Below are 25334 nucleotides of genomic sequence, written 5' to 3'. Positions count from 1 at the left end.
AAATGACCATGTTAATTCCGATACCTCATCAAAATCAAAAATTCTTTTGACTTTCACTGTTCATAGGTTTTTGTTAAGCTAAATTACATTTTCTTTCAATAATCTATTCGATTTGAGCCCAAACTAAATTCAATTACCGTTCACTTGATCCATTATTAAGCCCAAAATTCTCGATCTTTCATTATGTCAAACCCCCGGCCAAGGCGGCAGAATATATCGGACTGTGCGACTAAGTTCATGGATCACATATAAACTAAATATATAACATAAGTACAACATTAAACAAAACAACATTTGTAAGGTTCTTACAAATAATAATATAATATATGAATTGCCTTAAACAGGTAGTCAGATATAAGAAAAGTAGTAAACTAAATTGCCTAAGATCCATGACTATCTGTCGTCTGATTGAAGGTGGATTAATTACATGAAATACATTGATTTCTTATGGGAATAAGATAGATGATTCTGAAAAATAGTGTGCATCATGGATGGTACACCATGTAAATTGGAAATTTTCTAATTCCAGCCAAGGAACCTAGATCTTCCATGTTTGATTCATGCATTGTAAATGGGAAAAGAATTTTCAAAGAGGTTTCACAAATTCTCAAATGGATTCCTAAATGACCATGTTAATTCCGATACCTCATCAAAATCAAAAATTCTTTTGACTTTCACTGTTCATAGGTTTTTGTTAAGCTAAATTACATTTTCTTTCAATAATCTATTCGATTTGAGCCCAAACTAAATTCAATTACCGTTCACTTGATCCATTATTAAGCCCAAAATTCTCGATCTTTCATTATGTCAAACCCCCGGCCAAGGCGGCAGAATATATCGGACTGTGCGACTAAGTTCATGGATCACATATAAACTAAATATATAACATAAGTACAACATTAAACAAAACAACATTTGTAAGGTTCTTACAAATAATAATATAATATATGAATTGCCTTAAACAGGTAGTCAGATATAAGAAAAGTAGTAAACTAAATTGCCTAAGATCCATGACTATCTGTCGTCTGATTGAAGGTGGATTAATTACATGAAATACATTGATTTCTTATGGGAATAAGATAGATGATTCTGAAAAATAGTGTGCATCATGGATGGTACACCATGTAAATTGGAAATTTTCTAATTCCAGCCAAGGAACCTAGATCTTCCATGTTTGATTCATGCATTGTAAATGGGAAAAGAATTTTCAAAGAGGTTTCACAAATTCTCAAATGGATTCCTAAATGACCATGTTAATTCCGATACCTCATCAAAATCAAAAATTCTTTTGACTTTCACTGTTCATAGGTTTTTGTTAAGCTAAATTACATTTTCTTTCAATAATCTATTCGATTTGAGCCCAAACTAAATTCAATTACCGTTCACTTGATCCATTATTAAGCCCAAAATTCTCGATCTTTCATTATGTCAAACCCCCGGCCAAGGCGGCAGAACATATCGGACTGTGCGACTAAGTTATTGGATCACAGATAAACTGAATATATAGCACAAGTACAACAATAAACAAAACAATTTTGTAAGGTTCTTACAAATAATAATATAATATATGAATTGTCTTAAACAGGTAGACATATATAACAAAGTAGTAAATGAAATTGCCTGACATCCATGACTATCTGTCGTTTGAATTTGCTTGATTACTGATTCACTGAGAATAGATGTAGTTTTGAGGGTCAACACAAGGTTTGTGAGGGTCACAAGTTTTCTGCAAGCAAGGGTAATGATACTTTTAAAAGCGTTCAAAAGGTATTTTCTTTATAAGTAAACCATATTTAAATAAGCTTTGAAAAATCCAAAATGTGTCTTGGCATAAGTTAATTCATGCTTAAAATGATTTGAAAAAAATCAAGTTTATGAGTGGTAGTATGAGTGAGAGAGATTTGAGTTAATGTTTATAGTGAGTTCTATAACCGAACTATGTGACTGAATGTACCATGCTACAACGCTTCATTGGACATCGTAGTAATGATTGTAGACACTTATCACCTGCTTCAATTGATCGGTCGAGGTTGTAGCTAGCAACCGCAAGTGAGGATGTCAACCCCATATAGATCTATACATATGTATCTCGCAACGCGTTCCCGATCGCAGCGCATTCTGCCGTGCGTCATGGCTTACGAACTTCAGACTTGACATGCGACGGGACATGCTCTGGGCTTTGAACGCGGGGCGTTCCTCCTTTGGTAATTGTGCCTCGTACTTCAGAAATTTATATCTTTCGCATACGAGCTCCGTTTTCGACGTTCTTTATATCTACGTGTAGGTGAAATTATGCTCTACAACTCTCGTTTAGACTCCGTCGGCTAATTTTGAATTTATTTTTATTATATTATTTTTAGTAGGTTGGGACAGGAAAGTTCTGTTAGAAATTAATAACTTCTTCATCTGACGTCCGTTTTCGTCTGTATTTTTACTGTTGGATTACTATCGACGAGATATTTAATTCTCGTTTAGATTGTTTCGACTAGAAATCACTTGATCTCATATTCGAACTTTGGGCTGCATACCATTAAGTCGAAACTTCGAAAAATCATAATTTCCTCATACGAAGTCAGATTTAGACGTTCTTTTTATGCACGCCCTTGGTTTAACGTATTCTACAACTTTCATTTAAATCACTAAGGCTAAATATTGCTTTATCGTAAATTCACTATTTACGTCGCGTAGTGTCGTGCCGGTTTTGTCGCGAAACTTCGACAGGTCATAACTCCTTCGTTATCACTCGGATTTCGGCATTCTTTATATTTTCGGAAACCTTTCCATGACTACTACGTCTTCATGTATCGATATCGGTTTTTATCTAATATTTTATTTTTACGCTTATTTTTATTTTTAATTCTTTTAAGCCACACAATTAAGCATAAAACACATAACACTTAAATAATACATTCTTATTATTTCAAAATGAGTTACAAATGTTAACCTAGGCTATTACATCAACATTAATGCCCAGCCCAGAAACACGGGCGTTACATGAAGTTTAGTGTTTACATGGATTTCAAAGAGAGTAATAACAAGGTTCTCATCAGAGAGACACTTCTTGAGATTACATACTTGGAAGGTATCATGAACTTTGTTAAGTTCTTGAAGTAAGTTGAGTTTGTAAGCTACTGGACCAATCCTTTCCAGTATTTACAAAAGGTCGGATGTATCGGGGATTTAGTTTATCTTTTTTTTTCCAAGTCTAATGACACCTTTCCATAGTGCGACCTTTAGTAGGACACGATCTTCTACTTTGAAATCTAGAGGTTTACGTCTCAAGTCAGCGTAACTTTTCAGCCAACTACGTGCGAACTTTAGTCGTTCCTTTATCTAAGAAACCTTTTTCGTTGGTTCATGAATGATCTCAAGACCAGTAAGTAAAGTATCTCCAACATGCTTTCTAGCTAGCTGAGTATCTCTAACTTCTGCCTAGCATATCAGAGAATGGCATTTGTGTCCATAAAAGGCCTCGAATGGAGCAATCTTTATGCTAGTGTGATAACTATTGTTTTATGAAAACTCAACTAGCGATAAGTGATTATCCCTTTCATTAACGAGGTCTATCACACAAACACGAAGCATGTATTCCAAAGTTTGTATCGTCCTTTCACTTTGTCCATCCATTTGAGGATGATATGCAATACGCATCTCTAGTTTGGTTCCTAGGGACCTCTGCAATGATTTCCCAAAATATAGAAGTTAATTTGCTATCTCGGCCCGAGATAATAGATATTGGCACACCGTGTAGTCTGAATATTCCTTGAGATAGGTCCTGGTGCGTTTCTTCATCTTGTCATTTTCTTTGATGGCTAGGAAATGGGTGGACTTGGTTAAACGGTCAACTACTACCTAAATGTGTCATAACCGTTTGAAGTTTTTGGTAACTTCATTATGAATTCCATGGCTATCTATTCATATTTCCATTTCGAGATTGTCAGTTATTGTGATAGTCTTGATGGCTTCTGGTACCTTGCCTTGACTTTGGAGCAGGTCAAGCATTTACTGACATATGTGGCAATCTCCGCCTTCATGTTGGGCCATCAACAAAGATTTTTAAGATTGAGATACATCTATCTGATCAGGGATGTATTGAATATCTCGACTTTTGAGCTTTATTTAGAACTACACTTATTTTTAGAGTTTCAAAAGTTCCTATGTATCGTAACGAGGGTTCCTTATATTATACTTTGTAAGAGGTCATTTCTACGGAAGATCTTGGGCATCATCTCCTTCACCAATCAAGAATACTTTTCCTTGAGTATTATCTGCTTGAATTTTAATCCTCTTATAATTTTGGTGTACCATCCTTAGATAAAGGTTTGCAAGATCATTAAATTGGGAGGTGTAAGAAGTCACCTCAGACCCTTTCATAGTAAGATTCTAAAGCTCTTGTTCCAAAACCTGGACTTCATGCTGGGGATAGTATTCCTTAATCATTATTCTTTTTAGGGATTCTCAGCCAATGGCATAAGCCACGTTGATACTTATGGACTTGACCTGTTTATTCCAAAAAGTTAGGGAGGAATACGTCAGCTGCAAGTGGCCTACTTTACGTGGCAGTCATTAGTACAAGAACTAATGCAAACCATTGCCTCCATTTTCTCTATCTAGCGGGATAGAACAACGAATCCTCCCGTACTGTAGAAGGATTGAGGTTTGCCGGCTAAAAAAATCCTTGTATGAGAAAGATCTAGGGTTGTTTCTGTTCAAGATAAGAATACCGCAACTATTTCTACTTTTTCTGGGAGATTCGTTCAGGGCAGCCTCATATGCAGTTAAGGATGTGTCAATCCCTTGGGCATTCAACGTTTGAAACAGGGTTGAGTTTATTCAAAATGGTGGTAGTTGGGGATGATGTTGGGTCCTGTTGGAGTTCCTCCAAAAGGTGGAGTCTCTCCAGTAGTTTTGCTCACCCTTGGGTTTACCCTTCGGGTTACTCTTAGTGTTGGTGATGGACTAACTCTCAGACTCCTTCGTGGGTCCATCGTTTCCAAATAATTAAGATGAAATGTTAAGTTATTTATACCACTTAGTTATAAATAAGCACGTATGACTCGTATCATATGATAGTACATTAGTGTAACATGTCCCTGAAATCCTATAGACTTTTAAATTTTAGAGAGTGATCGATTCATGAAATCCTACATATTTCCAAATGATAGACATATAGTGATCGATTTCTGAAATCCTATAGATTTTCAAATGATAGAGAGATATTTGAAATATTTCTGATTTCCAATGATAGAGAGATAACTGGAATCCAACCGATTACAGATGATAGAAAGAGAATCATAATCCTACCAATTTTAAATGATAGAGAGAGAGAGAGAGAATTGGAATCCTATCATTTGAAATAAGTTTGATTTTAATTCTCTCTATCATCTGAAATCGGTAGGATTTCAATTATCTCTCTATCCTTTGAAATCGGTAGGATTTCAATTCTCTCTCTATCATTTAAAATTAGTAGGATTTTAGTGATATCTCTATTGTTTGAAATTGAAAGGATTTCAGTTCTCTCTCTGTCATTTGAAATTGGTAAGATTTCAGTTCTCTCTCTGTCATTTGAAATTGGTAGGATTTCAGTTCTCTCTCTGTCATTTGAAATAGGAAGGATTTCAGTTCTTTCTCTACAAGGAACAACCAAAAAGCCCTAGATCAAGAGTTATCAGGCTATCCTACATGACTATATACAAACATGAAGGAACCCAGCTAGACGATCATTGTCCTTTTGTAATCTAAGCAACATACCATTACTCCTATATCCTAACATACAAGGATATACACTGTAACACATAGTATAGTGAGGAAACTCACCTGATACGAAGACCTGAACAAACACAACAACACTAGCAAATCCTCGCATAGATTGGACCTGTGAACCGGCTAATGCTAAAAAAATATCAGCCCTCAATTAACAATCTAAATCCTTAAAGTTTGACCTAAGATCAAATTGGTCAAAAATCAACGGTCAAAGGTCAAAAAAATTCAACGGTCAATAGGTCAACGACCACCACGTCGTGGCAAGCTCTTGGCCATGGCATGGTTTATGGTTGAATGCCATATTCTTCATTAAGTGCTTAATCGTTACATATATAAACCCATAACTTCAGATCTGGTCCTTTTTAATGACTTAATGGATAAAGTTTCCAACTTTATCCATTAGGACTTCATCCCATGGCTAGATCTATAATCCTAAGTCCATTAAGTCCTTAATGTGACCAAAACTTGTGTATGCACACAAGGTGACTCCAAACATTATTCTTTTCTAAATCATCAGAGGTCTATTGACCATAAGAGAGCCATAACAAGCTTTGGAGTTCCTCAAATACTAAGAGCATCCATGGAAGGGACAAAAACACCCAAAAACAAGCTCAAACTTGTATCTAGAAGAAGTGCCAAGGTATGAACAATATACCTTAAATAGAGCATAAATATAAAGAAGATGTTGGATCCAGGCTTGGTCCGTGCTTCCTTGCACCAATATAGACTCCCTCCTTCCTTAAGCTTCACCAAAGTCTAAAGAACAAACCCAAAATTAAGTAAACTTGCTCTCAATCTGCATAGAAGATAGGGTTTCGTGTGGGAGGGTTGGACACTGAAGAGGATACCCTAATCCAAGGGCTTGCTCTCAATCATGCTTAGAGGCTAGGGTTTCGTGTTGGAGCGTTCACCACGTCGTGGTACCTATCTTGTAACGTCGTGGTGAAAAATGAAACGTTGTTTTCATTAACCATGCATCACGTCGTGGCCATCACTCTACCACGTTGTGGTCCCAAATTTTGATTTAAGCCCAATGCCTATCAAAGCCCAAAGTATTACACCAAGTCCAAGAACCTTATTCCTCAAGGTCGAAACTTAATCCTTTGAGACCCATGACCTTCACATGTCAATTACCACTCGAGCCTCCAAGTTTAGGTTATCTCGAAATAGGATGTTACAATCTACCTCTTCGTCTGTATTGTCATTATTTGTACTTCCATCGTTTGTAGTGCCATTCTCAACATATTTATTGCCATTATGTTCATCAGATTCAACTTCATTATCTTCATCATTAGACAAAATGTTCAAGACTGCATCCTTGTACCTGTCCATCCCTTTTTGGCTTGAAATGTTCTTCCACTGTAACATCGATGAGTTCAAAGTCGAGCTATTCCTCTCCGTAATCATCTGAATCGTAATTTGTTTCCTCCATGTACGTACGACACTGCAATAACACATAGGAAAAATATTACTACATTTTACATACATTATAGGAATCAATGAGCTAGAACGTGGTGGAGATTATCTTCTGATGCACGATGCACCGTAACAAGCTATTTTTTTAGATTCTCTCGTTTTTCACCGGGTGCAACACTTTACAAATGCATAAAACTATGTTTTACTGAAAGGGCCATAGTCCACATAAACAAACAAACGTTTCACTAACCGGTTAACCCACTAATAATCCTGTTTTGAGTAAGTTAACCTAATCAGGACTCAATTGACTTAAAAAAAGATAAAGACTAAATCGATTATGAAACCTATAGATAAAGTCTTTCCGGTATTCATATATTTGATTTTATGTTTATTTGAAGTTTTCTATAGATAAAGTCTTCCTTTGAGGGTCTTCGGTTTTGGTTCCATTCGGGTATGGTCCAGTTTGCATCGGGTTTGGAACCAGTCTCCACCCTTAATAAAACCGATCAACTAAATTGGCATATATTTTTATTATAAAAAAACTAGAATTAAACAAGTGAGTTTTACCAACTCGTGGTTTCCACTATGGTTGGCGAAGTCCACATCTGCAATGAAAGCTTAAGTCTCACCAACCCCACCAACAAGGACACAACCACAACCGCACCGGCACCATCCCTTCACCTTCCGATCCTCCATGCCCACTCCCTATATATTCCCATACACCCAATCCTTCAATTTCAGATTCATTTCAAGTTCAACCCACCATTAATCTCCATTTCACACTAACACACCACAGATTCCTCACAATGGCCACCACCGGAGAAACTCAGCCTGCAAAACACCAAGAAGTTGGCCACAAAAGCCTCCTTCAAAGCGATGCACTTTACCAATACATTCTTGAAACCAGTGTTTACCCGAGAGAGCCAGAATCCATGAAAGAGCTTCGTGAGGTCACTGCTAAACACCCTTGGTAAGTCATTAGTGCATGCATTTCCTAATTAATATGATAACATATATCATGAGTACGTAAGTGGAATACCATAAAAACATTGTGGGTTGTGGCTGCTTTTCGTTATCTAATCCGTTTTACTTGTAATACTAAATGCAGGAATCTTATGACGACATCTGCTGATGAAGGGCAGTTTTTGAACTTACTTCTTAAGCTCATAAATGCTAAGAACACGATGGAGATCGGTGTTTACACTGGTTATTCCCTTCTTTCTACCGCGCTTGCTCTACCAGAAGATGGAAAGATATTGGCTTTGGATATAAACCGTGAAAATTACGAAATTGGCCTTCCGATTATTGAGAAAGCAGGTGTTGCTCACAAGATTGACTTTAGAGAAGGTCCTGCTCTTCCTCTTCTTGACCAAATGGTAGAAGATCCAAAATTCCATGGATCATTTGACTTCATTTTTGTGGATGCCGATAAAGACAACTACCTTAACTACCACAAAAGGTTAATCGATCTTGTTAAAATTGGAGGTGTGATTGGTTATGATAACACCCTTTGGAATGGGTCTTTGGTGGCACCTGCAGATGCCCCACTTCGGAAGTATGTTAGATATTACAGAGACTTCGTGTTAGAGCTCAACAAAGCCCTTGCTGCTGATCCAAGAGTAGAGATCTGTCAGCTTCCTGTGGGTGATGGAATCACTCTATGTCGCCGAATAAGCTAATCACATATAACGGATCAACCAAAATAAACTTGTAAATGATTCACATGTTTGATTGATTATTTCCTTTCTGTAATGCGACAATTTGCATTCATGTTTTGAATTGCGTAATCATAATGTTAATTTTATATTTATATATCATTTAACCTTGTTGACAAATATTTGAAGTTTAGAAATATGTCATCAAACACAATAGGAACTCTATTTCGGTAATTGTATCTTGAATTGGTTGGCCTTTAATCTTATTGAAAATATTAAAAAATAATCAAAAGATTTCATCCTATCATGGTATTTAGCGACAGATTAAAAAAAAAAAAAAGACGAATTTGGCGTTGGATACTTCGAAATTCAGTGACCAATAAAGCCGTGCTTCTTCCAATCAAGTTTACCACAAAATTTGAAACCCATCAAATGGCCACAAGCCCACAAATTTATCACTAACTTGCGACAAAATTTTGCAACAGCCTAGCGACCAATGAAATGATTATGGACGAATGTCTATTGTAGGTTATTAACCAGGTCACTAACTGCTACTTACTGTCGCCGCTATTACTTTGTCTGTCGTCGCTAAAGGGTACTGTCGTTGCTAATGTCCGTCGCTGCTAATACCCTTCGCATATAATACCCATCTTCCCTCGTTCTTTCCCCTTCTGTGACATCTTCTTCCTCGATCAATTTCCTTTTCTACCTCAGCAAAACCTCGACTTTCTCCGTCCAAAGCCACATCATCGTCCACTACATCGACAATAAAGCTCATCATCGGCGACGTCACATCAGCAGCGCCGAAGCACCATTTCCGGCGACATTAACAAGTGAGGCTTCATGTTTTTTTTTTTTCTCTTTTTCTTTTCATTTCCTCCTCTCGCCACTGAATATACTTGTTGGTGTTGAAGGAATTTGGAGTATTCTGCCGAAATTTGAGATCCCCACCATGGTAGAAATGTTATTGTCAATCCTCACCAGCATTTAACCGCTACCACCACTGTTCTCGCCGGAATCTACCTTCACGGCCACCACACCACAGGTTTTCGTTTTTCTATTTTATTACATATAATATGTTGATTTTGTGTATATAGAAGTGTATTTATATGTGGATGTGTATGTATATGTGTATTTTGGATGCGTATGATGTATGTACATGTGATTTTATATATTTGTATATGCATCATATATGTGTATTTGAATGTGTATGATGTATGTATATGTGCTTTTGGATGTCTATTATTTTTGTATATGCATATTTATATGTATAGATCATTTTGTATGTAGTTTGTGTAGTTGTATGCAATTTAGAAACTACAATGCTATAACCAAAAAAACTGAAAAAAACAAAATATGATGCTATAATGGAAAGTGTATTTGTATGTATATGTATGCATGTATTGATTGAAACATCATTTAACTTTTAAGGTCTTATGCTATAATGGAAAAAATGAAGGTAAAAAAAGCAAAATGTTATAATGGAAAGTGTATATATATGTATATGCAATATGAAAAGAAAATAAAGAAAGTCACTTATATGTAGATAACGTAGGCAATATTTTAAAGGATGATGCCACATTGTTGGGTAATTAGTTTTAATTTTCAAAAATATTACTTATTTTATTTATTAAAAACCACAAATTATTCATGATTGTGAATGCTAACGACAAATAAAAGATGCTCAATCGTCTAGATCCAGATGATTCACCGATGATTCACACCTCCTTTTTTTTTCACAGTTGCTGCAAATATATATGAAAGCAAGCATCACATAAAAACATTCTTTTTCACAATGTTTTTGATGGAGAAATTTACAAAGGTCTAAAGATAAGAATGGAAATTGATGTGTGCGTGTATCACACCCCAAAACCGGAACGACGGAAACGTTCGGGGGTGGAGGACGTCATGTTTAGTATCACAAGACATGTATCATAGTAAACAAGTAATGAACAACTATTTCATTAGAAAGAAAGTGTTTACAATGTGTGCGTTCACAAAACATAGAATACATATGCAAATAACAAAACAAGACTTGAAGCTATACTGCTCCATCTTCTGATTTCCCAGAGCGAGTAGCTGTCTACTAGTTTCCTGAGAATACAAGTTATTTGAAAGAGTTGATCAGCAATTAAGCTGGTGAGTTCATAAGATTTTAGTGATGTAAGTATGTTGTAGAAAGTTTAGTAAGATGTAGTAAGTTGTAAGTTTTGTTTAGAAAAGTTCGCCTGTTCCTCCAGAAAATCCTATATTTCCTATTTTGATGAAAGATAAGTAAAAATGACTCTACAATCCTTTCTATGAGTACTCAATGGATACAGGTTATATAAAACCCAGAGTAAACAAACAATCGATTGAGTGTATCTGCCCTAAGCCCACAATCAAACAAGGAACAGGGAATGAGGCGGATGACACACATCCCATTGGTTGTTAGATCATCGTTGTATATAGCCATGGTGTATTCAATTGGTACTTACGGAGTTAATTGCAATAGTTTCTTATATATTTAAATGAAAAGATCCTTTAAGAAAACCCTTATTTCTTATAATAAAATAGTGACCACAACAGTTCCTTCTATAATCACTTAGTTTATACTAGCTATATATAATCTAATATCGAACAGATAGTTAGTTGTATGAATCTGCCCTAAGCCCACAACCAAACAAGGAACATGGAATGAAGCGGAAGTCACACATTCAACTACCTATCAAATATTAATTATATATAACCTTTGATGTATAAACTAAGGTATTGTAGAGTTAACTACCTACGGTCCTTTAAAAATGATGGTTTAATAAAATGGATTAAACCCTTTACTTGTTAAGTTTCTAGTTTTGTATATCAAAAGTTCTGATTTGAAAAGTATGTTTTGTACTAGAAAACTGTGCATTGAATTAGTGTCCAATGAATTGACCCATACCTGGTACCCCTTATGATGACTTAATGTATACAGAAGATATATATAACTAAGATCGAATAGATAATAGGCTGGGTGAATCTGCTCTAAGCCCACAACCAAACAAGGAACATGAAATGAAGCGGAAAGCACACACCCTATTACATGTCGGATCCTATTTATATATATCCCTTGATGTATACATTAAGGAATCATAAGGTTAGCATTATGGTCCCTTTCTACTGAATGTACTAGACCCGACTGTTCTGTTTGTCACTTTGAAAAGATGTAAGTTTTCCCTGGTTTATAACTATCTTAACTTGAAAATAGTTTGCATTAACTTTCAAGTGGATCTGTCACAATATGAAAGTAATGGGAAAATGTAAGTATCCAGTTGTCTTTTAAATTGACATCCTGACGTACTGATTACCTTAAAACATGTATGTTTTATTAAGGTCATGATGTGATGGATAGTACCCATACTATATGCTCTCCCTGCAAGAGATTCTGGGGACCAAACGCGACTTCCGCAAACAAATTGCTAGGTCGTGTAAATTGACATTAATGTTATATGATCATGTATACCCAATTTAACTATCACCTTTTGTTTAGAACAATGAGTTAGTGATTCATTGGTATAATTAGATCCTGTAGTGTCCCATGCTATAGCATCTTCGTATGTTTATTCTGTTATAGTATCTTAGTATCTTCTCGTTATAGTATCTTAGTATCTTCTCGTTATAGTACCTTAGTATCTTCTCGCTATAGTATGAACTGAACCCCTAAACTATACCCATTATAGTTTATTAGTATTCTACTTGAACTGTTATTGAAAAGACTCATTTTACTACCAAGTTATGCTTCTACTTTAAAAACGGAGTTTTGTTAAACTATAAAGCAACATAACTTTAAAAGAGTTTTAGAAATGTTTTGATTACTTATAAAAGACATAAGCAATCTTTTGAAAGATGTTTATAACAAACATTTACACAATTATCATTGTGTTCAACTTGTATCCCCCCTAAAAGCATTTAAAACAGTTAAAAGATTCATTACGGGGTATGAACTCACTTGATGTGGGTGATTCAATGAATACGCGTGTAAGGATGAGAAGTTCCACGAATGAAGTCCCGAGACACAATAAGTCCTAAATGACATATATTGGCATGAATATAGTGTTTATAAGCAACTTTATGAAATGAAACACCTTCCGGGACTAGGAAACACTTTAACCAAGTGTTGGAATCACATGTGATTAGACTAAGGAGTGTGGAATGGCACTAACAAGAGTTTACTACCATGGGTTTACGGCCAAAGGGAGTTTACGGCCGTATACTCATGGTCAAACATGCATAAGTGTTTGTTTGAATGCTAGGGAACTTGAGGGACTTTTGCTCTACACAAGGATGAGAAAGACCAAACCAATGGAGGCTTTTGATGAGTTTACGGCCCAAAGGAGGTTACAGCCGTAAACTCATGGTCATTATGTATTTGAGAGTAGTTCAAGGTCCTATTAACATCCACTAAGGGTTCAGGGTCAAAGGTTTGCTTGATGGAAGAGTTTAAGGCCCAAACATGCCATAGCATGGAGTTTACGGTCAAGGAAGATCTTGGGCCGTAAACTCATGATCTTCATGGGAAAAGGCATGTTTCAATGTCGTAATTTAAGGCATCCTACTAGATATGAAGTGTAGGGAAGAGTAGTTACGATATAGAGGCTTGAAATGGTTGATTTTGGCCAAGAACACTAGTGTGTGTTCTTGGTGTTTCTTGAAGATCTAAGAAAAGATGATTTCTATGGATGAAATCAATGGATGAAGCGAGATTAAGAGATGTATCAACTAATCAAAGAAGAACACTTACAACTTTTGAAGATCTAGGATGAAAAGTTGGATGACACTTGAGAGGATTTGAAGAAAAATCGGCCAAGGAAGGAGGAATGAGAAAAATGGCCAAGTTATATATATATATATATATATATATATATATATATATATATATATATATATATATATATATATATATATAGTCGTGAGTATACGGCCCCCTTGAGTTTACGACCGTAAACTCATGGTAACTAGGCCGTAAACTCCTCCTGATGGAGTTTAAGGTTTGCATGCTATACTATGGTCCTAGTAGGTACTTCCTTACACTCATTCCTTGAGTGTATTAGGCTTAAAACTCCTTAGAATGACCTTTATCAAGGCTAGAACTCATTACCGAGTCTAACACACAGTTGAGTTGACTGACTGAGCTTTTAAAGCAAAAAATTTTCGGGTTGTCACAGCGTGTGTGTATCTCTGAGAGAGAGAATTTTTATCCTCCTTAATAAATGAAAATAATTTTGTCACATGTCACTCTTTTATTAAATTGGACACATGTCATTTTTTGGTATTTTTGAATAAATGTTTTTTTTCCATTTGTCATTTTCTTATGTTTTTATCTTTTCTTAATTAATACATCATATTTACATCTCAATTTATAATTGCCTTAATTGAAAATAGACATTAAATTACAATATTACTACTCATATAGTATTTGATATGTTTCCTTTTAAATTTTAAATTTTAAATTTCAAATTTAAATAATTTTTTGTTTAAACCTTGATATTTATTATTTTTGTTTTATCCAACCCGTATAACTTACGAGTTTCACAACTAATTTCATAATAGATAGTTTCATAAAATTTCAAAAAGAAGTTAAATAAGTGTTACCTATACCAAAACTACAATGAAGTCTACAAAAATGATCAAATTTTAATTTTGAAACCACATGGACCCATAGCTCAAAAAATGACAAACCACATGGACCAAATTTGAAGTTCTCTCTTAGAATTAGTAGATACTAACTACCTTTTTTTTTTCCTTTCATATACAGATAGTAGAAATAATACACGATTGATAAAGAAATATATAAAGAAATATAATCAATATAACAACGTTTAATTTGTTTTTGGCTTTTGAAAAAAAAATTGTCTTATTGTTTATTTGCGTATTGTTTAATTTTGTTTTATATTGTAACGCCACGAATTTAAAAATATTTTTCGCATTTAATAAAGACAAACTTCATTTAATATTCATAAAAACATCATTGTTTGTAATTCATTTCATAACATATATAAAAACCCCAAGATCACATAATATAAAAATCCCGCGTGTGTGCACTGATCAGGCCGGTGCCTTCCCGCGATCCTCACTAGTACCTGAAACAAATAACACCAACACTATAAGCATAAAGCTTAGTGAGTTCCCCAAAATACCATATAATACATATTAGCCACTCGAGGCTATAACTCTGTGGGTCCGTGCACCCATACTCTGTGAACCCTCAGGTTCTAACTCTGTAAACAAGCATAGCATAAATCACATAGAAGAATGCGGTGCAACACATAACATACATAGCATACAAATACTCTATCATATAACTCTGGTTACCTACTCAAGGTAAAGTATAGTGAGAAGACTCACCTCGCGTGTCTCGATATCTCACAACCTGGGACTCCCTCGTGCCCGATTCTCCGAGCTCTAATCCTCCTATAACATCATAATGTCCCTAGTTAACACTTTATATCTCTAATGTTGACTATCCCTAAGAAGTCAACACAGGTCCACTCTGGTCAACGGTCAACTTTGACCGAACTCGGCGAGTGCTAAGGCGACTCGGCGAGTCTACACGTTCTCACCAATTCTCTAAGATTCCCTTTCTACACGTCGAGTATCCCCCTTGACTCGACGAGTTCCTCTTGGAAGAATCGTGGGGCCACCCCGACTCAACTCGCCGAGTCTGAAGAACAACTCGGCGAGTCCCAGTTAATCTTCAAGCTACTCGCCGAGTCTGTTCATCGGACTCGGCGAGTCCATGCCATGCAACCGCTCAAACTGCTTCCTAAGGTCAGATCTGCTCCGACCATTCATAGGTCTGGCCTTCCTAGACTGATTCATCACGTAAAGCCCTCATTTCGGTGCTCATAATACACCCCAAGACTCATAATTTACATTTTGACCTAAGGCATAAGGATTCCAATCCAAAACCTCCATTGATTCCCGAAATGCTCAGGCATGGGACATTCTGGACTTCTAAAGGTCCCAATATAGGGTTCCAATCGCTTGGGGGACTAAGGAAACACTCAATCTAGCCACAAAAGGGTTTAATAAACCCTAAATCCATATACACATCAACATAGAAGAATGCAACTCGAAAATATTACCTGAATAACGTTGCTCTGTGTCCCCAAATCCTCAGAATGTGGCTTCTCTTGTTGTTCCCTTAACCAAGCCTCCTCCTCCTTGCAAAATAACACTTTCAAGATCAATAATGGTCTTCTACCTTGCTCCAGATGCTCACAATCGAATTAGGGTTTCTCTCAGAGGACTAGGATGAACAATGACAGCCATAAGGCCCCTTATATATGTCCCAAACCTGGACGGTTAGGGTTTCGCTAAACAGCGCAGACTCGCCGAGTCCATATCCGGACTCGTCGAGTCCAGTCGCGAACCCGCGATCAGATCCGCGATCCTACTCGGCGAGTCTGAGCTCCATCTCGCCGAGTCCCCTCTTAAAACACCCAAAAATCATAAATATAACGATACCTGGAATTCCGGGCTGTTACATATATTTTTTTACTTTGAATTATGTAATTATTGTTGTTGGAGTCTCTTGTTAGGATGTGCTATTTGCTATCAACTTTATGTCTTTACATATAAAAGTACTCATATATTTGATTTTATGTTTATTTGAAGTTTTTTATATTTGTTTTAAAATATTAAGGATGTACTTAAGGTAAGTATTCTTAATTCATTATTGGTATATTACTAATATATTTTTTTTGACACAACTAATCTATTCTAAATTATTAGTATACCAGTTATGTTTCAAATAAGATTTGAACTCAAGAGTGTTCAATTGAAATAATTAATCCTTAGTTGTTACAGCTAGGGCAAAAGTATATTTGTTCATAAGCTTTAATAAAAAGGTTACATAAGTGTTATATAAGACAAAATAACAATGAGACATGCTAATAAGGACCAAATTTGCAATATATTTTAAAACCAAATGGGCCAAACCCCCAAAAAAACGATAAATCACGGGACCAAATTTGTAGTCATCTCTTAGAATTGTTAGATACTTGCTACTTTATATATATATATATATATATATATATATATATATATATATATATATATATATATATATATATATATAGGCTTAGAATATTCTATCCAAAGTAATTATTGTGTTATTGTATTTATAAATATGGGCCAATCAAATTTATTTATTTTAACAAAGTGATTAATATATATTATTGAATTAAATATCACTACTAGAAAAATAGCCTTTTACGACGCGTAAACCACGACACTCATTGATTTATGTTACGCAAACGAGAGTGACATTAAAAAAGTGTCATCTACTCAGAAAATTTAAGGGTTTAGGTTACGCATTATTGCGTGCCCTTAAATTAGTGTCATAAGAAAAAAAATTAAAAACACGGAGGGCGCTGTATCTTAAATGTGCGTCCTCTGTAAGTATCGCTTTATAATTTTTATGAACGCGCGTTCCTTAGTTACAAGCGGGAAAAGAAAAGCCAAAAAAATTAGAAAAGCCCGCTACCCTCTTTGCCCTAAAGAGTTTTGACGCATCTTTCATTCTCCTTACAATGTTGTGCAACTTCTCAATCAAAGATCCAAGGTTACGATTTCATCTCCATATCTCGACTTCATCATCTCAATCAAGAAAAAAGGCTTCTGATTTCCATTTATCTGCTTCATCTCTGCTGTGATTTCACCTGCTTCATCTCTTCTATTCTTGAAAATACTCGCCAACAGTGTTCTTGCACTATTCCTTGACCTGCTTCTTTCCTTATTCTTTTCTCCACAATATCTTCAAAGACATTCTCACACGCTTTCTCAAAAAATCATTTGTTCTCTCTTAAAAACCCTAGCCGTCACTCACACCACCATATTTGTAGTGTGTTCTGTTCGGATGTATATGCATCGATGAAACAAGGAACCGTGATATGGAAGGCCACCCAAGTCTTAACTCTTCAAGATTCAGATCGCCAAGGGTTCATTGATTTATATTTCTCATGTTAGAGTTTTTGGCCAATGTTTATCATTTTCGGGTTTCTTAATTACCCAGGTCTGGATACTTTAGTATTTCTTTGATTTCCTTTTCCTCTTTTACTGATTTTTATTTATGGGTTATCTTTACACGATGCACACAATCGTTTGATGAAATAACCAAAGCAGGAAGAAACTTACAGTCCACCAATGGCGATGGCAGCTCCAACAACAAATACAGTTCCTCCGCAAGCTCCATTGTACATCACCATCCTGCTACCATACCAAGACAAAAAATACCAAACTGCAAAAATGACGCCTTTGCTGCGAATCGCTATTCCTTTAGCCAAACCTTGCTTTAAACCTAATTTCACAGTACCTTGAAGAGCAACAGAGTACTCTGTTATCGTCTTGTTTTCACCCACAAAAGAATAAACGGTCCTCATGGATGAAATCGCCTGCTCGGCCACTCTACTCCTCTATGATCTTTCTCGACAATCTCATAAGAACCCTTTTGTAAATCAAACTAGGTATAACGAAAATTATAATAAACCGAAGCCCAACAATCGCTAGCCTCCATAGTAATATAAACGCCACAACATACGCCCCTCCAAAAATTGACATGTTCATCGAGAACACAGGTACCTGCATTTTTATTTCCACTTAAAAGTCAAACACTTGTAATGATTTTAGACTCATGGAGTCATGGTCATGAACGCACTCTTCCAAGTTCTATTTTAGTTTTTCTCAAATTAGGGCTTGCCAACTGTATGATGAAATGTCTGAGAGAAAAATTACAACCAAAAGTGCATTTTGATTCCCTTTCAAACACTTCAACCAACTGACCATATTACCCTTGTGGTAGTTAACTTTTGTATCATTAGTGAACTAAACTTGGTTCTCTGTAATGTGCAGACAAGGCAAACTGCTCTCTTTTCTGCAACTCAAACAAAGAAGGTAAAACCTTTTTTTCATACATATTTGTATATTTTAACTATTTATTTCATTGTGTAAATTAAATCATGATAATATTTATTTATTTATTTATCTATATACTTGTTCAGAAGCACTTTGGGCTTTCTCGTTGTGGTAAAAGCTATCGTTTAAGGTGGGCAAATCACTTAAATCCTGATCTCAAAAAAGGTGCATTTACACCAGAGGAAGAACACCACATCATTGAACTCCATGCTAAAATGGGGAACAAATGGGCACGCATGGCTATTGAGGTCTATTCCTCTACTTTCTTTCCCAATTACATTTTTTTTTCTTTTTAATTCCAATCCTTCCTTAGCTGTTATATCCAAGCAAGTTGCATACATTCATATTCTTTTGTGAATGTAAATTGATATTGGTGATCATAAGTTTATGTTTATACATACATACATGCTTTAAAAGTTATAAATGGCGATGAGGACAGGTTGGTCATTTCTATGTAGATAGGATATAACATAATGGTCCTTTAAAACACTCTAAAAAAAAGAAATGCACATGGTGTGTTCATTGAAGGTGTGAACGAGGGAAAACAGTAAATTAGAGAGTATAAATATGAAGATAATTAAATAAAAACTGATGGTTCTTATTGTTCCCTGCATTTATTTCATCTGTTAATTCCTTTTATCTCTTTAAGAGTCTAAAACGTCTCATACTTGAATAGCATTGAAAATGAAGATAACTAAATAAAAAGTGAAATACAACTGTATTATTGTTTGTTTCTCATATTTCCACAACTGATTAGTTTACACAAAACTTTTAAAATTCATCTACACATCTCATTTCATGATCAATTCTTTATCTTCAAGTATTAGTGACACTATTCACATGAAGCTTTGAGATGAAAGCAAAGGCAGCACCCAAAAAAAATTGTTGAATTTCGCCAAAACATCACCAAGGGCAAAATGGTCAAAAGTTGAATCTACTGCCTCCGATGTTTACCCTGTTGAAGGATAGCAATTGAATCTCATTAAACACTGCATCTTGATGGTTAAAAACTCTTGATTCTTTAAAAGTTTTCCTAAAAGATTCAGCCTTGAGGTGGGAGAAGATCACAACTGTTGGTCCTGGAAGATCAAAGGCAGCTTGCATGAAGAGGGTTGCTAATCATAAAAAAGAAAGGCCCTGTCATATTGCAATCATTGAGCCATCTCGATTGAAAAAGTTGTTAAACTTTATATTCTATAATATGATAATTTCTGTCAGTATCTCTCTCTGCTACCGAATCATATGAGCTTAATACCTAACATTCATTATAGACATTCAAAACTAGAATTATTCCTCAATTTTGATGAACACTTATTTGATTACTGCGATCTCTGAACAGAAGAAACTTCGATTAGAATGTTGTATCACCAAAATTTTAACTATTAATATAACTCGTTAACATTAAATCACCTTCAATAATGTGGTATCTTATATGTTAGTTTCTTCTGAGATAGGTTAGTTTGTGTTGTTTGTTGCTGTGTTGTAGTTTTTTTAGCCTCTTACGGACAATTTATTCCATGGTAATTTTGGTCCTAGGTTTTGGCCAATTAAAAGCAACACTTATATTTTGTAGATATAGTTAGTTATGAGAGTTTTCTTTTTTTACTTTTGGTTGTAGATTACTTGTGGATTCTGGACAACATTAGCCGATGGACTAACCCAACCCAAATGAATTTTAAAGTTTAAACAATATAAACTCTGTATCAGGTAGCTTTTTCTTTTCATGCCTATATATACATATATATATATATATATACATATATATATATATATATATATATATATATATATATATATATATATGATACAAATGCTTTTATATATATTTAAATAATATATTCAGTGGTTTTACTTTTATCATTTATGTTGTTTGATTTGGTAAAGGTGCTGGAGGAAAAAGAAGAGAAGATAGCACCAGGTAGGGATGAGCAAAACCGGGTACCCGCCTATTTTCGTTGGAACTGGAGCCGCTCCCGGAACCGGCGGTTCTGAAATTATTGGTATTGGAACCGGAACCGCTTACACCGGTTCCTTGAAAGTTGGAACTGCTCTCGAAACCGCTTAGACCGGTTCCGATTCCATACATGCCATGGAAATTAACTTTTATAAACAATAGGAATACATGATATAAAACTAAATAATTATAAAAACTTGATCTCAAAACAACAAAACAGCAACAAATTGAATTTAGCAAGTAAATATGGCAAAAATAATAAGGTACAAAAGAATAAAATAGATCAAAACAAAAACAGCAAACTACAGATATAGTCTCAAAAAAACAAACTACAAAAATAATCATAAAATTGCAACAACTCAAAACAAAAACAACAACAATAGCAACAACACAAAAAAGCAATAACAACAATCAACAACAGCAAAAACAACAAAAGTATATGTCTTGGAAAATGGCTCTCTGGTCATCCTGATCTGCCATGAATCTGGATAAGAAAAGAAAGGCATGAAGCGACATTACCATATTTTATAGAAAATAAGATAATAAACAATGTTTCTTACATCTCAAGATTGAAAATAAAAAAAGTATGGAAATGAAACCTATAAATAAGATAAAACTCTGCTTTAGATCATTTGCATCTCATCCCTAATCAAAATAACATCACGAAGACCAAAGACTTGCAAAGGAAACCTACAAATTAGAAGCAAATTCAAAACATTATATGATATCAAAGAACAAAACTACAGATTAAAAACAAAATCAAGGGATTTTTTTCACATTTGTACTCTCAAGTTCCAACACATGTACATTTTAAAACATCATAAAACTATTAAAAAAGAAAAAGCAAAAGCAAAAGCAAACTGTGAGTAGGATTATTTATTTGTATCTATTATCTAACTTCTAACCTTGGTGCAAAGCTTTTCAGTAAACTTACATTCTGGTTTAACTGTATGGACGAATTTTTCCCCTTTCTTCATTGTTTTTACAGCCTTAGCCAGAGCCGGGCAGAAATGGCCTGATAAAAACCAAATATGTCAGCAACAATGAAAAAAGATTGTAAGGTCACAATAGAAATGTAACACCCGAAATCAGAAAGGTCAAGAAAGGAAAGGAAAAACCCTAAGTTGAAGAGGGTTGACTCGTCGAGTCCAGGGAGAAACTCGGCGAGTCGGAGCGGGATCCGGATGTAAAGCAATTGACCGACTCGGCGAGTCGGCAAGTGGACTCGGCGAGTCAGGTCTGGGTTTGGAAACCCTAATTTCGGGACTTGGTACCCTATTTAAGCATCTTATTCTCTTTCCTAGGGCTCAGTTGCGGCCCTATAGTCCAGAACCAGAAACCCTAAGCCTCCATTGTTGCTCATTCAAGTTTTCTTGCCATTTTGGGTGGTTTGAAGGAAGAAGGAAGAAGGCTCACATTGGGGATTCAAGAATTGGCAGTAGATCCAGAGTTTGTGAGGTCTTCCAGAGCATTTGAAGGTAATGAGTCGTGACCTTCCCTCTTTTGCATTTAGATCAACCTTTATCATAGGATTTGGGGCTTTTAGGGCAAGTTCTTGAGCCATTTCGAGTTAGAAGCCCAGATCTGAAGTTGGTACTTCAGATCTATGTGTATCTTGGCCTAGAGAATCATAAAGCATCAGTCTATGGGTTGATTGTTGAGCCCCTTTGTCTCAAATCCTAAGTTTATGGTGTATGGTGCCTAGATCTCCTTCTCTACACGTAAAGTTTGCAACTTTACGTGGGGAATAGGCTTGGGAAGGGTAGATCTGCAGTATGGAGTCCATGCATGACTCAAAAGTCCTCTGCATGTATGAAGATCTGAATAGACTCGGCGAGTCCTTCGAGTGGACTCGGCGAGTAGCTTGAAGATGAGGAGGAACTCGACGAGTGAGATGAACAGCTCGTCGAGTCGGATGAAGTTAAGCATGAACTCGGCGAGTTGGAAGAACAACTCGACGAGTTGGTTGAAGATTGCCTTGGACTCGGCGAGTCTATTAGTGGACTCGGCGAGTCAGGTCGCGAAACCTCAAACCCTTCGAGTTGAGACTCGAATCAGTGAGTCGGGTGGTGACTCAGCGAGTTGGACAGGACAGGACTTGGAACTAGTTGGACTCGGCGAGTCATAGAATGACTCGGCGAGTCGAGTCGCGAATAGAAAGACCCTGAGCTTATGAACTCGGCGAGTCATTAGGAGGACTCCGCGAGTAGGGTTGACCTGGAAGGTTGACTTTGACCAGGATTTTGACTTTGACCAGAGTTGACTTAGTTGACTGTCAGACTAAGTGTTATATGTATATTGATAGCTCGGAGAGCTAGAGGAGCAGCGGTTCAGGGGAATGTCGAGTAGCAGCCAGAGGTTTGTCAACAGAGCTCAGCAGTTCAGGTGAGTTTCCTTCCAGTAGGAACGGGTCTAAGGCCACAATGCCGACCCGTTTAGCTAGTAGCAGTTTCCGGATTTTGATCTGATGTAGTATTTAGTATGTTTGATGCCTTCGTGGCTTAGACAAGAATTATGTGTTATGTGTTCCGGGCCACGGCCCGATGTAGTATGCAGTATATGTGTGTTCATGCTAGTTGATATGTTTATGCTATGTTCTGTTCAGTTAGCCCGGACTTCGGTCCGATGCAGGGGGCAAGGCCCCAGTTAGTCCGGACTTCGGTTCGATGTAGGGGGCAAGGCCCCAGTTAGCCCGGACTTCGGTCTGATGCAGGGGACAAGGTCCCACTTAGTCCGGATCCGGTCCGATGCAGGGGGCAAGGCCCCAGTTAGCCCGGACTTCGGTCCGATGCAGGGGACAAGGTCCCAGTTAGTCCGGACTCCGGTCCGATGTAGGGGGCAAGGCCCCAGTTAGTCCGGACTTCGGTCCGATGCAGGGGGCAAGGCCCCAGTTAGCCTGGACTTCGGTCCGATGCAGGGGACAAGGTCCCAGTTGGTCCGGACTTCGGTCCGATGCAGGGGGCAAGGCCCCAGTTAGCCCGGACTTCGGTCCGATGAAGTGGGCAAGGACCAGTATGTGCTTTATATGTTATTGTATGGTATGTGGTAGTTTGGGGGAGCTCACTAAGCTTCGTGCTTACGGTTTTTAGTTTTGGTTTCAGGTACTCGGTTTCAAAAGAGGAGCTCGGGAAGATTGCAGAGCACACACCATAGTCAGTTAGCTTGGGAATGTTTGACTCTGATAATGATATTATATTTTGAATTTAATACTCGAAAGTTATGTTTGACTTATGATACGTTGTTTATAAATCTAGTTTTAGTAATGTTTTAAAAGAAATTTTTAGTCGTGATTTTTGGGTCGTTAGAAGTTGGTATCAGAGCCTTGGTTTGAGGGATTCGGGCGCACTTCCGAGTGTGCCTAAACTCAAACTAAGGAAGTGGTATAGAGTTTTCAAAAGAAAAATCGTAGTTACAAAAGAATTTTGTGAAAAGAAAACAATTTTAGAAAAAGTGTAAAGAAAAGAGTTTTAGAAAAAGCAAAAAGAGTTTTGAAAAGAGAAAAGGGTGTGGTGCATGCAATCAGCCGAGCTCAAGTAAGTACTCCCAATTTACCCATACAAGTTATGTTATGATTATCAGTATCAGTTTCAGTATCAGTTTCAGTTTCAGTTTCAGTTCCAGCTTCAGTAGAACAACATGCTAGAATAGGACTAAGGATCTAGGATGATGCCTTATGTGCCTGCTTTATGTGTTCAGCTTGATAAGGATTTCATGCTAGTAATGAGTAGATAATAGCATGATAGCTTGTGTAGGTTATGCCTGATAGTATGAGCTTAGCATTGTATGCTAGTGCAGTTTCTTGTTATGAGAATAGCTTTGCCTGAGTATGTTTCCTTTATCCGAATGCTGCTTGCTTTGTGCTTTGTGGGATTCTGAGTGATGGGAGTTAGCCATTAGGTGAATACGTCACATCACATGTGATCAGGATTGAATAATCTCAGAGTGCTGGATTTGGCCCTATTGCGCAGCTCTTGTCTGAGTCCAACCGTTGTAGGGACGAGACTTTTACTCGAAGGATTATCCGAGCCTCATTGCATGTGATGGTATTCAGGTGGTGGCTAATTGGCATTACAAGGAGGCCTTCAGCAGCTGAGGACTGGTTTGGGTGGAGTCAGAAGTTCCCTAGGGCAAGCCTAGGATGGGAGTAGTAGAGATCAGTAGAAGTGATTTGGTGGAGTTGAGGTAACTCTTGAGGAAAGTGCGGATAGATGTGGAAGGTAGTAGGGGCCCATACTACTGAAAGAAGAGGATCCGTACTCGATTCAAGAGGGGCCAAGACGAAACCAGGGAATGGTGGAGTGAGTGAGAAATCCCTCAGCAGTAGTGTGTAAATTGATCAGGAATTGTTATATTTTCAGCATGGTGACATTGCGCGAGCTACCAGTTAGCAGTTCAGACGTCGAGCAAGGATCTGGCTCGGGCTTTAGAGCCGGGCAGCTTGATGATTAGATGAGGGATTTCATTTCCGCAGAGATCACGCGCAACATCATTGATCAGACTCCAGTGATTTTCGGTTCGGTTAGAGAGGCCATTGTGGAGCTCATGGACTGTCATCTTGAGGCCTTTAAGGCCGGGATAGTTTCAGGACAGTTTGGGGCTCGTCTAGGTCCCGA

General features: G+C 36.8%; 1 protein-coding gene across 1 annotated transcript; it reads left to right on the top strand.

Annotated features, from left to right (window-relative positions):
- Positions 1-7902: 7902 nt before the first annotated feature.
- On the top strand, positions 7903-8996 carry LOC145087530 (caffeoyl-CoA O-methyltransferase-like). The gene is made up of 2 exons (XM_079025499.1): positions 7903-8149; positions 8288-8996. Exons 1-2 carry the CDS (start codon positions 7986-7988, stop codon positions 8856-8858), a joined length of 735 nt encoding a protein of 244 aa, XP_078881625.1. The 5' UTR covers positions 7903-7985; the 3' UTR covers positions 8859-8996.
- The last annotated feature ends 16338 nt before the right edge of the window (positions 8997-25334 follow it).

This window comes from Lactuca serriola, chromosome 2, assembly GCF_051521515.1.
Source record: "Lactuca serriola cultivar US96UC23 chromosome 2, Lser_US96UC23_V15, whole genome shotgun sequence".
In the NCBI taxonomy this organism is placed as follows: Eukaryota; Viridiplantae; Streptophyta; class Magnoliopsida; order Asterales; family Asteraceae; genus Lactuca; species Lactuca serriola.
The sequence above is the reverse complement of the archived record's forward strand: the minus strand, read 5'-3'. Positions and strand labels throughout refer to the sequence as shown.